This window comes from Macaca mulatta, chromosome 8 (genome assembly GCF_049350105.2).
Source record: "Macaca mulatta isolate MMU2019108-1 chromosome 8, T2T-MMU8v2.0, whole genome shotgun sequence".
In the NCBI taxonomy this organism is placed as follows: domain Eukaryota; kingdom Metazoa; phylum Chordata; class Mammalia; order Primates; family Cercopithecidae; genus Macaca; species Macaca mulatta.
The window spans coordinates 62,784,177-62,799,917 of record NC_133413.1 but is presented as its reverse complement, the minus strand read 5'-3'; the positions used below and the strand labels follow the sequence as shown (position 1 = coordinate 62,799,917).

General features: G+C 39.5%; 1 protein-coding gene across 1 annotated transcript in view; it reads left to right on the top strand.

Annotated features, from left to right (window-relative positions):
- The window catches only part of ST18 (ST18 C2H2C-type zinc finger transcription factor), a 108,828-nt gene that overhangs the window by 23,659 nt on the left and 69,428 nt on the right, over positions 1-15,741 (top strand). Inside the window, exon 3 of the mRNA XM_028852671.2 lies at positions 15,219-15,409. Within this exon, the coding sequence (XP_028708504.2) occupies positions 15,219-15,409 (191 nt within the window). The remainder of the gene's footprint in view (positions 1-15,218; positions 15,410-15,741) is intronic.

The following is a 15,741-nucleotide window of genomic DNA, read 5'->3' as shown; positions in this document are numbered from 1 at the left end:
GATATGACTTTGGGTTAAATGGCTCTCTGGTTGAGGGCAATTTTCAGAAGTGAATTCAGCTAAGGCCCATCAGCTCCCCATACTTTCAGCCAGTGGGGAAGATGTGCACCTTAGTCCTGACGGGAAAAGGAAGTGCATACCATGGTATCCACTAACATCTACACCTTTTCAACTTGAATCCTTTTATACTTGCTTTGTATATTAACTTCATTATGTACCTATACTTCTACCCATTCCCTTCATCCTTGCCAAGTTCCTCTGCTTATCTAGACAGTTTACTTGGTTGCACAACTCAGATCCTTTGAGCCCTTGGTCGCCATGACCTTCAGATTCTCTGCCTGCTAACCTGTTGATTTGCTGGCAAGTTTGGGCCAGAAACAGTAAAGAGATACCTCCAGTGGATCGCTTGGATACTATATATATCCTGTCCCAATATGTAATAAGCCCCCAGCCCTACAACTTCCAGTGACCATGGTCAGTGACTCCCGCCAGGATGGTGACTATTTTCCTTGCCTGTTGTCTCTCAGCACAAGAACCCAGGTGACTGAGAAGGAGTCTGAGCTCAAAGTTGAATAGGACTCTTGCCATGTACCCTAGTGGCAGCATTCTCCCCTTGGGAACCAAGATCCTCAGACCCACAGGACCTAGATTTGGGGTAATAAATGTACAAATCCTTTAAGTAGTAAAGGAATTATGGTAAACCAATCTCCTTCTAACTGTACCTTTTCTGTTTTTGGATCCTTATATTCAAACTGTTGAAGACATCGCATTCTCTAATGATTTTTTATTAGGCATGATGCCTCTCAGGAAGACACTCATCCTGGTAGGTGTCACCTCCAAGCTAGCCTCTCAGCTGTGCCTCCACGAGGTCATTTTGCTGCTCCATCAGGCTAGCAATTTCTGAGCTGTGTGATATGTGATAGTATCAGTGAATCTTATGATTGTATTTCCACGGTTATTTTCCTAAGTGGGTTCCTAGGTCCAGGGAGATGCATGAGGATTTCCTGTTGGTAGAGCAGACACTCTGCATGACCTCAGGTAGATATTGTCCCAGCTGAGGCCCTGAAGGCAGAGAAGGCAAACTCGTGCCCAGAATTCGTGTCAGTTCCAGTCAAGTTCAGTTACTGCCCCTTCTAGAGTGGAAGGGTCCGGTGATTGCTTGGTTTCTTCCAGGAATGGCTCCGTGTTGGGAGGATTCATTGTCAACATTGATTTATTTTGGAGGCAGATTGGACATTGGGCTGTGGGCATAGCTACATCAGTCTTAGTGAGAGCCTGTGCTGTTGGGCCTGTTCAATGCCCCAGTCCCTGCCCAGTCCCATCAATGACCTCACTGTGCCGGCCCTGGGAAGCTTGAAAACAGACTAGACAACACCTGGTCAGGTTGTTCTGTCTGTGGGTGGATTAATGCCTCCTCTGGTAAATGCCCTTCAGTGACTGTTATCATGCAAAATTAAGACCTTCCCATTTCACCCCCAGTCTCCTGAGTTCACCCACATGCCTCCTCCTCAGACCTCCTTTTCCCTGATATTCCAGTTAAATCATTCATCCCCTTGTCCCTGCCTGACTAGCAAAGCTCTTCACTTTGCCCATGGGCCCACATATTTTCTTACCTCAGCCACTTTTCTCTCCACACAAAGTGGAGAACCAGCTGCACCGAAGCCCTGACCTATAACTCTGCCCATTGGGAAGACGACTTCTCTCTGCTCCTCTCAGACTCACCCTCAAGTTGCGACCTGCTGACCGTCTTCAGACTGTGCTCAGATGCTCAGGTGACCCATGTACGAACTAGCTCTTCCTTTTCTTCATAGCTGGCATTCAGAAACCTGCACATGCTCTGCATGTGGCAGTCAAATGTGAGGAACTCCTGCCACTGTGGTGGATGTCGTGGGTCTGGGCTGCCTGCTCATGTGGCTTGCTTGTTCCCGCTAGACTTCCTTCAGCTGAATCTTGACTTTCCATCTCATGATGGATTGTTTCTGGGCCTGCTTGACATTATGACTTGGTGGGTCTAATAGAATCCAGTTCATGATGGTCGGCTCTGACACATGGTCAGGGATTTTATCTCTACTAGGGCTGTTTTTCTAGCAGTGTATAATTCTCTCCTACACATGACATGGCATTGCTCCAGTCCCCTGTGGGTCTGCATTGTGATTTGTCTGTTAGACCCTGCCATGAATTCCATCGGCATCTTTTCTGAGCACAGATACCTCTAAACAAACCATTGGCTTTACCAGGTTGTATGGTCCAAGCAACAGGGCTTCCCACACTGCAGCCTGGACTCACCGTGCAGCCAAAACTGGCCTTGTCTCTCAATGTGTGATTCAGAGCAGTAGTCCCAAGTGTGGAATATGCTATCACCAGATCCTAAAACAGCCAATACGACATTATGCTTCCTTCCCAGTGGTGGGAAGTGTGAGATGCAATATAATTTGTCCTTCGTTATAAGTGGGCACATGCCAGAATGTCCCAGACCACTGAGCCCCTAAGGGCTTCACTGATACGGTGTACCCCGAATCTTCGTTTGACTTATCTTCCACCTCTCAAACACAGATGTCTTGTCAAAGCCTCCAAAATACTTGCCACTTCTTGCTTCTCTGTTCTCCTTAGCATGGTATCATCAACAAAATTTACTAATGGAATGGTCTGTGGGTTATCCAGATTCTCTGGGTCCCTTCAGACTACATCCTGACAAAGGACAGCAGTTAGCACGGCCTTCAGCAAGATCACAGCTCTGCATGATCTCATCGTCAGAATACTAACGACTCTTGGTTCTGCTTCCTGATAGAGATGGAAAAGAACACATTTACCATGTCAGGAACTGCAAAACATGCATTTGAGTCTATGTTAATCCACTAAAGCAAAGATCTCATATTTTGGCATAGCAGCTATGTTGGAATCAGTACTTGTTTGACTTGACAGCAGTCCACTGTCGGCCTCCAGGATCAGTCTTGTAGGGTCCACACTGGTTAATTAAATGGAAAAAAAATGATAGGGACCATCAACCATGCATTCTATAAGTTTTAAGGGTGGTACAACTTGAATCTCCCTTATCTGAAATGCTTGGGACATAGAAGTGTATCGGATTTTGGATTTTTCAGAATTTGGAATTTTTGCATATACATAATGAGATATCTTGGGAACAGGACCCAAGTCTACACATGAAATTCCTTTCTGTTTTATATACGTGTTTTGCACATGGACTGAAGTTAATTTCGTACAATATTTTTTAAAATTTTGTGCATGAAACAACGTTTTGACTGCACCTGTCACATGAGGTCAGGTGTGGAATTTTCCACGTGTGGCATCATGTCAATGCCCCCAAAATTCAAATTTTGGAGCATTTTTTTAAAAAATTTATTTATTATTATTATACTTTAAGTTGTAGGGTACATGTGCATAACGTGCAGGTTTGTTACATATGTATACTTGTGCCATGTTGGTGTGCTGCACCCATCAACTCGTCATTTACATCAGGTATAACTCCCAATGCAATCCCTCCCCCCTCCCCCCTCCCCATGATAGGCCCCGGTGTGTGATGTTCCCCTTCCTAAGTCCAAGTGATCTCATTGTTCAGTTCCCACCTATGAGTGAGAACATGCGGTGTTTGGTTTTCTGTTCTTGTGATAGTTTGCTAAGAATGATGGTTTCCAGCTGCATCCATGTCCCTACAAAGGACACAAACTCATCCTTTTTGATGGCTGCATAGTATTCCATGGTGTATATGTGCCACATTTTCTTAATCCAGTCTGTCACTGATGGACATTTGGGTTGATTCCAAGTCTTTGCTATTGTGAATAGTGCTGCAATAAACATACGTGTGCATGTGTCTTTATAGCAGCATAATTTATAATCCTTTGGGTATATACCCAGTAATGGGATGGCTGGGTCATATGATACATCTAGTTCTAGATCCTTGAGGAATCGTTATACTGTTTTCCATAATGGTTGAACTAGTTTACAATCCCACCAACAGTGTAAAAGTGTTCCTATTTCTCCACATCCTCTCCAGCACCTGTTGTTTCCTGACTTTTTCATGATCGCCATTCTAACTGGTGTGAGATGGTATCTCATTGTGGTTTTGATTTGCATTTCTCTGATGGCCAGTGATGATGAGCATTTTTTCATGTGTCTGTTGGCTGTATGAATGTCTTCTTTTGAGAAATGTCTGTTCATATCCTTTGCCCACTTTTTGATGGGGTTGTTTGTTTTTTTCTTGTAAATTTGTTGGAGTTCTTTGTAGGTTCTGGATATTAGCCCTTTGTCAGATGAGTAGATTGCAAAAATTTTCTCCCATTCTGTAGGTTGCCTGTTCACTCTGATGGTAGTTTCTTTTGCTGTGCAGAAGCTCTTTAGTTTAATGAGATCCCATTTGTCAATTTTGGCTTTTGCTGCCATTGCTTTTGGTGTTTTAGACATGAAGTCTTTGCCCATGCCTATGTCCTGAATGGTACTACCTAGGTTTTCCTCTAGGATTTTTATGGTATTAGTTCTAACATTTAAGTCTCTAATCCATCGTGAATTAATTTTCGTATAAGGAGTAAGGAAAGGATCCAGTTTCAGCTTTCTACTTATGGCTAGCCAATTTTCCCAGCACCCTTTATTAAATAGGGAATCCTTTCCCCATTTCTTGTTTCTCTCAGGTTTGTCAAAGATCAGATGGCTGTAGATGTGTGGTATTATTTCTGAGGACTCTGTTCTGTTCCATTGGTCTATATCTCTGTTTTGGTACCAGTACCATGCTGTTTTGGTTACTGTAGCCTTGTAGTATAGTTTGAAGTCAGGTAGCGTGATGCCTCCAGCTTTGTTCTTTTGACTTAGGATTGTCTTGGAGATGCGGGCTCTTTTTTGGTTCCATATGAACTTTAAAGCAGTTTTTTCCAATTCTGTGAAGAAACTCATTGGTAGCTTGATGGGGATGGCATTGAATCTATAAATTTCCTCGGGCAGTATGGCCATTTTCACGATATTGATTCTTCCTATCCATGAGCATGGTATGTTCTTCCATTTGTTTGTGTCCTCTTTTATTTCACTGAGCAGTGGTTTGTAGTTCTCCTTGAAGAGGTCCTTTACATCCCTTGTAAGTTGGATTCCTAGGTATTTTATTCTCTTTGAAGCAATTGTGAATGGAAGTTCATTCCTGATTTGGCTCTCTGTTTGTCTGTTCCTGGTGTATAAGAATGCTTGTGATTTTTGCACATTAATTTTGTATCCTGAGACTTTGCTGAAGTTGCTTATCAGCTTAAGGAGATTTTGGGCTGAGACAATGGGGTTTTCTAAATATACAATCATGTCATCTGCAAACAGGGACAATTTGACTTCTTCTTTTCCTAACTGAATACCCTTGATTTCTTTCTCTTGCCTAATTGCCCTAGCCAGAACTTCCAACACTATGTTGAATAGGAGTGGTGAGAGAGGGCATCCCTGTCTTGTGCCAGTTTTCAAAGGGAATTTTTCCAGTTTTTGCCCATTCAGTATGATATTGGCTGTGGGTTTGTCATAAATAGCTCTTATTATTTTGAGGTACGTTCCAACGATTTCCTATTCGGCCATCTTGCTCCACCCCCAAATTTTGGAGCATTTTGGATCTTCAGGTTTGAGATACCCAGCCTGTACTAGTGTTTGCCATTCCATCTAGAATATAATGTTTAAATCTACTATCTGGTAACAGAATGGGAGAAGTTTTAGAGGATTTCATTTGTGGGTCTCACTTTATTAGCTCCTACCACACTAGCCAAGAAGCCAATATGTATCTGCACCAATTGTACATGCAGAGACCAGTGGTACACCCATGAGAAAAATTTGTGAAGCCAGGACACCCCCGGGACAGGGTTTAATTTGTGATCTGCCCCCATATTCTCCCACTCTATCAAAGGGCCATAATGAAGCTTCGGTCCCTAGGTATCAACTCAGACAATGAGTGCAATAGTCCTTGAATGCTGTGTAGTCTTTTTTCCCCAGGGCAATTGTTCTCCAAGTAAATGACCATAGGTCCTTAAGAAAAAAGACTAGGGAGACCTTCACCATAGGGAACTTCCTTGAAAGGACGGGCTGTTCTCTTTCAATCATTGGGTTCTGAGTTTAAGGACTGCCTCAGGCCCAGAGACAAAAAGCCAAGGATCATGGATTTTTATTGGGATGGGTTTCCTGGCCTATGCAAGGTATCTGTCCTAGCATGTCCACTTCTCTGAATCTTTTGATCCCTTCTTTATCCTTTGCGATGGCAATTCTGGAATCACTGATTAGTGTGAGCTATTGTTTTTCTAGGCTTTCAAAAGTCAATGCAGTATAGGAGATGGCTTGCACATCAACTTTCCCTTATCCAAGTTGATATTCCATACCTTTGATCCAGCACCTTCAGGATCCAGCCTGTCTGTAAACCTCTAGCTCCTGCCATGCATATGAGCTAGATCTTGCAGCTCCTTTTGGCCCATGTACCCTTCCCACTCTTAGAAAGCCAGATGCTGTGGTGTGTTGATGTTGGTTATTGTTAAGGGGCAAGGAGGGGTGATGGAAGCATGTATTCATCATCTCCAATGTGATGCAGGGAGAAGGGGACTAATTGTTTGGCTCAGAGGGTCCAGGGCACTCTCAGGATTTAGTATTTTTTAGTGCATCAGCCAAATGGTCCAGATCCTGTCACCATATGCAGTGAGCGTTGCAAGTTTAACGTGCTCCAGTTTGAACTCCCGATCTCCAACCCTTGTGAATCCTGCTTCTGCAAGTCTTATCCATCTCAGAAATGGTAACTGCATGATTCCAGTTCTTAAGAGAAAATCCTTGTAGGCATCCTTGACCCTTTACTGTCTTTTACATCCATCATCTAATCTCTCATAATTCCATTTGCTTTCTCTTGCAAATGTATTCAGAATCTCACCAGTTCTCACCACCACTGCTAGTACAGCCACAATCCAAATCACTCACATCTCTCCTCTGGTTTATTGCCATAACCCCTGACCATGCTCCTTGTTTCTAACCTTCTATCTACAACCTGTTCTTAACATGGAAGCCAGAATAGTCCTCCTAAAATACAAATCAGCCCCTGTCACTCTGTCAAAACACTACAACATATTCAAATCTCACTAAGAGTCAAAGTTCCTAAAATGGTCTGTAGTTCTCAGCATAATCTGAATCCATTATTTCCCTGACCTCATCTCCTATTATTCCTCCTCCCTCATTGCGCCTGAGCCTTCGTGTTCACCTTCAAATGTGCCTTGCACAGCGCTGTCTCAGGGCCTTTGTACCTGCTGTTTCTGCTGCCTGCAATCTTGTGCCCCACTGTTTCTGCATTTTCTCCCTTACCTAACCTCCTTCGGATCTTTACTAACATTCAATCTTCTTAATGGGGCTTTTCCTGACCACATGATCTCAAACTCTGATCCTTTGCTAACTTATATTTCCTATTTCCCTTCTCTGATGTATCTTTTTCCAAAGCAAACATCTTCGAACATACTAGTATTTTACTCAGTTTAACAATTTTCTATCTCCTTTCTCCATAATAAAACTCTAGGAAGAGAGACACTTTTTCAATTTTATTCAATGCTATATCCTTAAAACTTAGGACATTGCTAAATAAATGTTTATTTAGCACTTATTACATATTTATTGAATAGGTGAATATTTCCAAAGGTATACAAGCTGGAAATATAGTACTGGCCATATACATTGATATCGCTGAATAATTGTTGAGTTTTGTTTTAACTAGAAGTACGCAAAAGGAATTAAAAATCAATTGCATTAATTAATAATCATTATTTTAAGTATAGATTGCATTTGTTTTAGAAATGTGGTATAGAAATGCAAATTAACTCAGACATGGTTCTTTAAGTAATTTATGTATTGGGTAATTAGGTCAAATGCACACGCGGCTACCACTGAGAACATATGCAAGACAAACTCTCAACCAAAAAACAAAAAGGATCACCTCTCTTTAATCATGCCTCATCTTATATTTAGTAAATGAAAAATGCCTGTCCTTTCCTAGGTCAAGGAAAATTTTCTCCATCAGTATCTCAAAAAAGTGATCTATTATCCTTTAAGAAAAAGTTGAGGACTGTAATTCTAAACCAAATAAAGCTCATTAAATCATTGAACAGTATGATATGGAGAGTTTTAAGGCTAGTATTAAGTAATTATAGGTATAATTTAGGTCCAGACTGCCTGAGTTCAAATCTGGGCTCTTTCATTAATGGCTATTTTATATTTTACAAATCAACCTCTCTGAGCTCTAGAGATATAATAGCACCAACCCCAGGATATTATTACAAGAATCCAGTGGGCTGATACATGTAAATTATTTAGAGCACTCCCTGGCACATTGCAAGTACTCACTAAATCTTACCTGTTATCATTGGTTCCACTGGGTTAGAACCTACAATTAAAGTCAGGACCTTTAACTTTAGTCTATAAACACTTTTGGTAATCAAAGAAATTTGCAGCTTACATTGGCTGAACATAATCAGGCTGCAAATGGACCTACTAAGACTCTTTTTTTTTTTTTAAAGTAACACTTGATTGAAGTATAACACATATCCAAAAAATTTGCAACTTATGTATGTATAGCCTAATGAGTTTTCACTAGATGAACATACCCATGAAACCACCATCAGAACAAGGAACAGGACTTTATCAGCAACCCAGCCATTTCCTTCATACCTCCCCCAGCCGTGACCCTTACAAAAGTCATCACCCCTGACTCTGCCTTCATCGATTAATTGTGCTGGTTTTGGACATTATGTATGCACTTTCATTGCCTAGATTCTTTGATTCAACCATATGTGCATGAGATTCATCAGTGTTATTTGTAGCAACAGTTGCCTTTTCCTCATGGCTAGCATATTCAGGGGCATGAATATTCCACCATCTTTTTATTCATTCTGCAGTCAAAGGACTATGCGATGTTTCCAGTTTGGGAGAGACTACTGCTGTGAATATTATTGAACATGCCTTTTTGTGCATATATAGACATGGCTCTTTCAGGTATGCACTTAGGAATGGAATTTCTGGGCCATGGGTAGACATCTGTTCACCTTTAGTAGATATTGCCGAGCAGTTTCCAAAGCAGCCATACTGATTTACCTGTGCCAGTAGTGTATGAGCGTTCCAGTTGCCTGAGATCCTCACTGACATTTGGGGTTTTGTTGGTCTTTTCATTTTAGCCATCCCAGTTGTCATGGACAGTACCGAAGTGTAGGTGTTTGCATTTCCCTGGAGATGAAAGAATCTGAGCACGTTTGCATTTGTGTATCAGCCAAAAGTTCTTTTGTGAAGTGACTGCCCATGTACTTTGCCTAGGTTAAAAATTGGCAGTCTGTGTTTTCTTATTTATTTGGAAGAATTCTTTATATATTCCGTATATAAGTTATTTTTTATGTAGGTACTGCAAATACCTTCTCCCACTCTTGCATCTTTTCTCTTAATGGTCTTTGGAAAACCATATAGCGTGTCATACGTATAGAAGAGTGTGCATATGAAGAAGCGGGGTTCATGACTCTTCACAACCTGACAGTGCTTGTGTAAATGGATGGAGAAGTGGAATGTTAATAGGAGGCTCCCCTTACTGGTTGGCAACTTCTGATAAATAAAAGTTTTTCATTTTAATGTGTTCTGATTTGTCAGTGTTTTCCTTTAAATTAGTGTTGTTTGTAATCTGCCTGAGAAAATTTTGCCTACCCCAATGTCGTTAAGATATTATCTCACATTTTGAAGATATTATTTCACATTTTCTTCTAGAAATTTTATTATTTTACAGTACAAATTCACAATCCTTCTGGAGTTTATTGTATATACTGTGAGGTACAAGTAGAGGCATCTCTTTTTCAGATAGATATCCAATTAATCAAGCACTGTTCACTGAAGAAACAACCCTTTGCCCAATGATGCCTTTGTCATCAATTAACCATATATATGTGGGTCTACTTCTGGACCCGATGAATGGAATATCTATGCTGTTCCATTGGTCTGGTTTTTTTTTTTTAAGTTTGCACCAATAATACCTCATCTCAGCTACCACAGTTTTATGATAAGTTTTGACATCCAACATTGTAAGTCTTCCAACTTTGTTGTTCTTTTCCAACATTGTCTTTTCTCTTCTTGGTTCTTTTCATTTCCACAGAAATTGTAGAGTTAATTTGTTAACTTCTAAGAAATATCCTCTGGAGGTATTGGTAGGAATTGCATTGAATCTAATCGACAAAGAAGGGGAAAGTTGAAATTACTATACTGAGTCTTTTCATCCATGAACACTTTGCATCTCTCTATTTATGTAGGCCTTCACTGGTTTTCTCACTATGTTCTTTATTGTGTATAGCTTTGTACATCTGTTAGATTTATTCGTAGGTATTTCATAGTTCTATGCTATTGCAAATGTTTTTAAATTTTTATTTTCTAATTGTTTGTGACTGGTTTATAGAAGTACAATGAATTTTTGAATAGTGAACTCACTAAATGTACTTGTTTTTAAATTGTATCTGTAGATTCCTTTGGATTTTCCTCAGACACAATCATGCCTCTGCAAATAATAATAGTTTAATTTTTTCTTTTTAAATCATCATACCTTTGTTTTTTTCCATCAATCTTCTTAGTCTTAATTCAGATCCATACTTCTTGGCCCCTTTCAATGAATCTGTGGTGTTCTGTCTAATTAGAAGAAATCAGTAGGAATACCTGTTAAGAATTTTCCATGAAAATGTTAAAGCATGTAAGTGTTTTCCTCGGACTCAGAGGTTCACAATCTTTGTTTATTTTTGTATTTTATTCTTTTTGGGATGTGTGCACAGAATGCATCTATTGCTGAACCTACATTTAAAAAATATGTTGCATACCTTCTGAAAACTTCATTGAGAATGTATTACTATAGTAGATAAGTTGAAAACTCTAGATGTGGGGGTTTCACATTTTCCTAATGTATCTTTTCTGAAACCTGAAAGGTCAACTTATTTGACTTCTCAACATACTTCCAGTGCAGAATTGATCACTAGTGTTATCTAATTATGGTTTGCTTCAATTATTTTTCAAAAAAATTTTCAGCCAACTGTTGTCATCAAAGGGAATACCATTTCAAATGAGTATTCAAGTTTCTAAGTAAAGGCATTTCTCAAATATGTAATCAAAAAGTTTCAAGTAAAAAATACAGATCTTTTAAATATATTTTAATATAGTCAAAACCTGAAAAGTATAGAGTTGAAAGATATTTGGTGCATTGATAAAGTTCCCTGGGGGACGCTGGATGTTTAAAGCAACAGTTTGATTGAATAGAACAATAAATGCAGGGCTGAGTGTATTTTTTCTCTTTCTTTCTCATCTACTAGAAAAATATAGATAATAGAGCTCATTTATTTCCTTAACATTTCGGAGCTCCGCAGATGGGAAAACACAACCCAGTGGAAATGATTTCTGGCAACCTTGAGAAGATATGTTAGCATTTTGTGGCATTTCTCTCAGTGACATGTAAAGCATGGCTTTCCCTCATTGCAGTGTCACAGTGAAGTGTCACAATAAAGCCAAAATAGTGTGCCCTCGGGGAAAACTAGGAAAAGGGACCATTTTCCATACACACACAAAGAGTAATATTTATTATAAAGCCTTTCATTTTAGTTCCAAATGCTGCCGGGGCTGTGGGTATTTTCCAGTGGAGAAATGCACAGAATGTGAGACTTAAAGCAAATGTTATGTGTAAATCTAATGCAATTTATGTAAATATAAATAATATGTTAAAAAGTAGAATGCATTTATGGACATACATGCATGCATAAATCTCTGTAGCGTGCCAGGGAGAAAGCTTGTGATGCTGCAAAGTGACAGCATTAGCCAGTGTTGATGGAGTCCAGAGAGCCCTGAGCTGGGAGCCAGGACAGTTCCATCTTTACCTATTTTTGTCACTACTAGCACAGATATTATCTCTTTTATCCACAAACCCTGTGATATGGAAGTTATTAATTCCATTTGGTAGATGAAGAATTTGATATTCCAAAAATTTAACTATCTGTTGCAGATTACACAGCTAGTATTACTTACGTGATTTCACATACTCTTATTATCAAATACAATAGTTTATTATAAGCTAAACTTGTAGTTCTGATAAAAACCTTACATATCCTCTTCATCTTACACTCACACAGTTATTATTTGGACCCAAATGTTGAACTTGATTTTTATAGTCATCAACTGCCATCTCATTAGGTTCATTCTCCTGCCGCAGGCTATAGACATTTTGGGAGTGTCTTAGTTATTATTTTGCAAGGTGTTTCTCATTGCTGCAACTCAGTGTCTTCTTCAGGCTGGATGACTGTTGTATATATTCTCACTCAAATCAGTGGGCAAGGTCCTGTGTCAGGCACCTTTCTTCTAGTTAGAGAGGTTGCTGTTTCATCCGGGTTCTACTTTAACCAATTATCAAATGCATACAGAAATTACCCACGTCTATGTCCTGATGTAGTAAAATGGAGGAGAGGGTGTGAGCTTTGGGGCCCTATAGACTTGGATTCAAATATCAGCCCCACTATTAGCAGTTAATGTGATTCTGGGAATGTTACTAGCTTTTATAAGTACATTTGGATGATGATATTAACAAGATACAGTTTGTAAGGATCTTAAAGGTAGTATGAGTTCAGGCCCATTCATCACTCCAGTCATCAAAGAAATAAATGACAATCTTTTTGATGACCAATCTTTTAGTAACCACCCCTGCCACCCGAGGTCTCACTGATGAATGCTTCCTGATGCCAACAAATAATCTCCTCTTTCTCCTTCTCCTCCTTCCTCAGTTCTATTATGGAAGATGCAGCATGAGATCTCACTTTTAAGTGTGCCGTACACTATTGTTGATTCTAGGTATAGTGTTGAACAGCAGATCTCTAGAGCTAATTCATCTTGCTTGACTGAAACTTTATGCCTGTTTGATTATAACTCTCATTTCCCCCTCCCCCATTCCCTGGCAACCACCATCCCACTCTGATTTTATAATTTTGACTATTGTAGATACTTATAGTGCAGTCACACAGCATTTGTCTTTCATCTGTCTGGCTTATTTCACTGAGAATAACATCCTCAAGCTTCATCTACATTGTTACATATTACAATATTTCCTTCTCTTTAAAGAATGAAGAGTATTTCATTGTATGTATGCACCACATATCCATTTGTCAATTATTCATGGACATTTAGGTGGTTTCCACATCTTGGCTGTTGGGGATAGCTGCAATGAACATAGAAATGTAATGGATGTAGAAAACTGGGTGAATGTTCCTCAAAAATACAACCACCATATGATCCAGCAGCTCCACTTCTGGGTATTTATGTAAAAGAATTAAAATCAGGATCTTGAAACATCTTCACTTTAACACCCTTTGTTAGCTGTTTTCCCAATACCAATGTTATGCTTAAATTACTATGACTTTTAGAATCCATTTCCTTTCCCTGCTTTAATATCTGAATGACGTAGGAGCCTCTCCCATTTGCTACAAATCTTGGCTCATGATGATGGCTTAATGATCTTAGTTTTATATTTTGCAAGGATTTTTTTTGGTGGAAATTCATTTGACTCAGGATACTTGAACTACTTTAGGGAACCTCTTGAACCTCCTGAAGAGAGTTTCTCTAGGAATTCTATGCCTCTTTGATCTGTTTATTCTGCCTCCCTGTTCAGCCCCTCAAAGCCAGTCTCCTTTGACAAAGAAGGCAAGCATAAGGGTGTTTCTGCTTCTTTGTGCTGGCTCTCACTACATCATAATCTATGGTGTAGACTTCTGTTTTCCTTGACAAATGAGCAGACGCAGTCCATGTTGGTCCTCACTTCCTGCCCCATCTTCTTATCATGGCGGTGTTTGCTCCCATGGTCATCTGGTTATATTCTATTTTGCTCCATATTCTGTACATGGTCACTTTACATTTAGGTTCATCAGAGAAGTTGTGTGAAAGCATATTGCTTGATTTAGAAACTTCACTCTTCTTTTACCCATCAGGGTGATTTTTAATTCTCTACTTTTTAATCTTCTTAAAGACATTTCCAGCTCTCTAATTATCTCTTCTTCCAGGATCTTTTTCTTCTTTCTTAGAAGAAATGACACTTTTTCCCCCATTGGAAGTTTTTGAATCTACTCTTCTAAAGCCAAGAGTTCTTGTGTGACTATAACTGAATCATTGTCATGAATAGGCCACCATCTTTTGCGTTGATGCTTGTAAAATAATGGTTTAAGGCCTTTCTTTATTTAGTAATATTCCTGAGGATTTAGTCGTCTTCTAGAGATGGAGTAAGTCATATCTTTTTACTCTGAGTCTAGGATTCTCTTCTCTGGATCTTTTCATCTAAAGCTCCACATTTTTCTTCAAAGTACATTTAATAAATATCTCTCATAGACTCACAGTTGGCTAAACCCTCTGGTTTTCATGGATCTTGCCAAGAGAATGTTTGTCTTAACTTCACACATAGAGTGATCTGCATTAATTCTGAGCGAGCTATATGTAGGAAATCTATTTTGAAAGGGCCACCCTCAGGAGCATTTCCAAATAAAACCATATGAGAACAGGAGTGAGGATAAACTGTTGTCCATTTTTGTGAAATCCAATCTTATTTCTCCTCCTTTTATTTGTTCTGTGTGCCAAGTGAGTGAGAATCAGAAGGCAGAGTGCCATGTAGCATCTTTCCACTTTTTTTGTGTTTGATGACTGGAGATGGGAGACAGGATGTTCATAGCTAGCCCCCTTGCTCTATGCTTCTTTCTTTTAAGTGAAAGTACAAGATATGTGACATTTCAAGTTTGAGCCACAACTGTGGCAGAGATAAGCAGTTTCAGTAGCAAACAACTGTTTGAAAAACCTTGTGATTTATCCATACTGGACACATTTTTTTTTTTTTTTGTATCTGGTGGTATATTTTTCACATTAGCTGTTTCTTAGGATTAGCAAACCAGTGCAAATCTTGTTTCATCCCTCCCTGGGTATTTAGTGTAGTGCCAAGCAAAGCACAGATTAACATATGCTTACTCAGGATTAAGGATGATTTAAAAAAAAAAAAAACAACTATTCTGATAGGCAGTAAAATAGAATCCACACAGTTCAGTGGAGTCCACAGATGGGATGTTTTTGTTAGTGCCAATGACCAACCCTAAACCTCTAGTCCCAAGTTTCCAAAGGCTTTAGGTTAGACTTCATGAAAGTTAAATGCCAAACAGCAGTAAATGCTAGTTTACCATATTCTTAATTTTCCTTAATCACTACAGTGTTGCCTATGATTGTTCCATGGCAAAGAAGAGAAGAGCTGAAGATCCGGCTTTGGGGGTTCCAGTCAACAAAAGGAAGTCCCTGCTAATGAAGCCCCGACACTACAGCCCAAACACAGACTGCCAAGAAGACCGCAGCGACAGGACAGAGGACGATGGCCCCTTGGAAACGCATGATCACTCTACTGCAGGTAGCAAGGAGGAGAGCCTAAACTTTACCTGCTCCCTGGCTCCAAGGACTCTGTGCTAATTCATGTAGAGCGTGTGGTTTGTATGGTTGGTATGGTTGTAAAAGTATATTCAGATTTGGAAGCAAAATCAAACATTTATTTTACCTGATATTTATTTATTGAGGACCCACTTTTTAATCAGTAACTGTGGAGGGTCCATTGATAAGCAACAGAGAGTCTTGCCCTATCCATTTTCAAAAGCAGATAATTGAACTATGCCTCTTTTTGAAGAAAATGCAAGATACTAAGTCTTAGAGTTGAAGAGTACTTTTTCTTCCTAATAGGAAGGATTC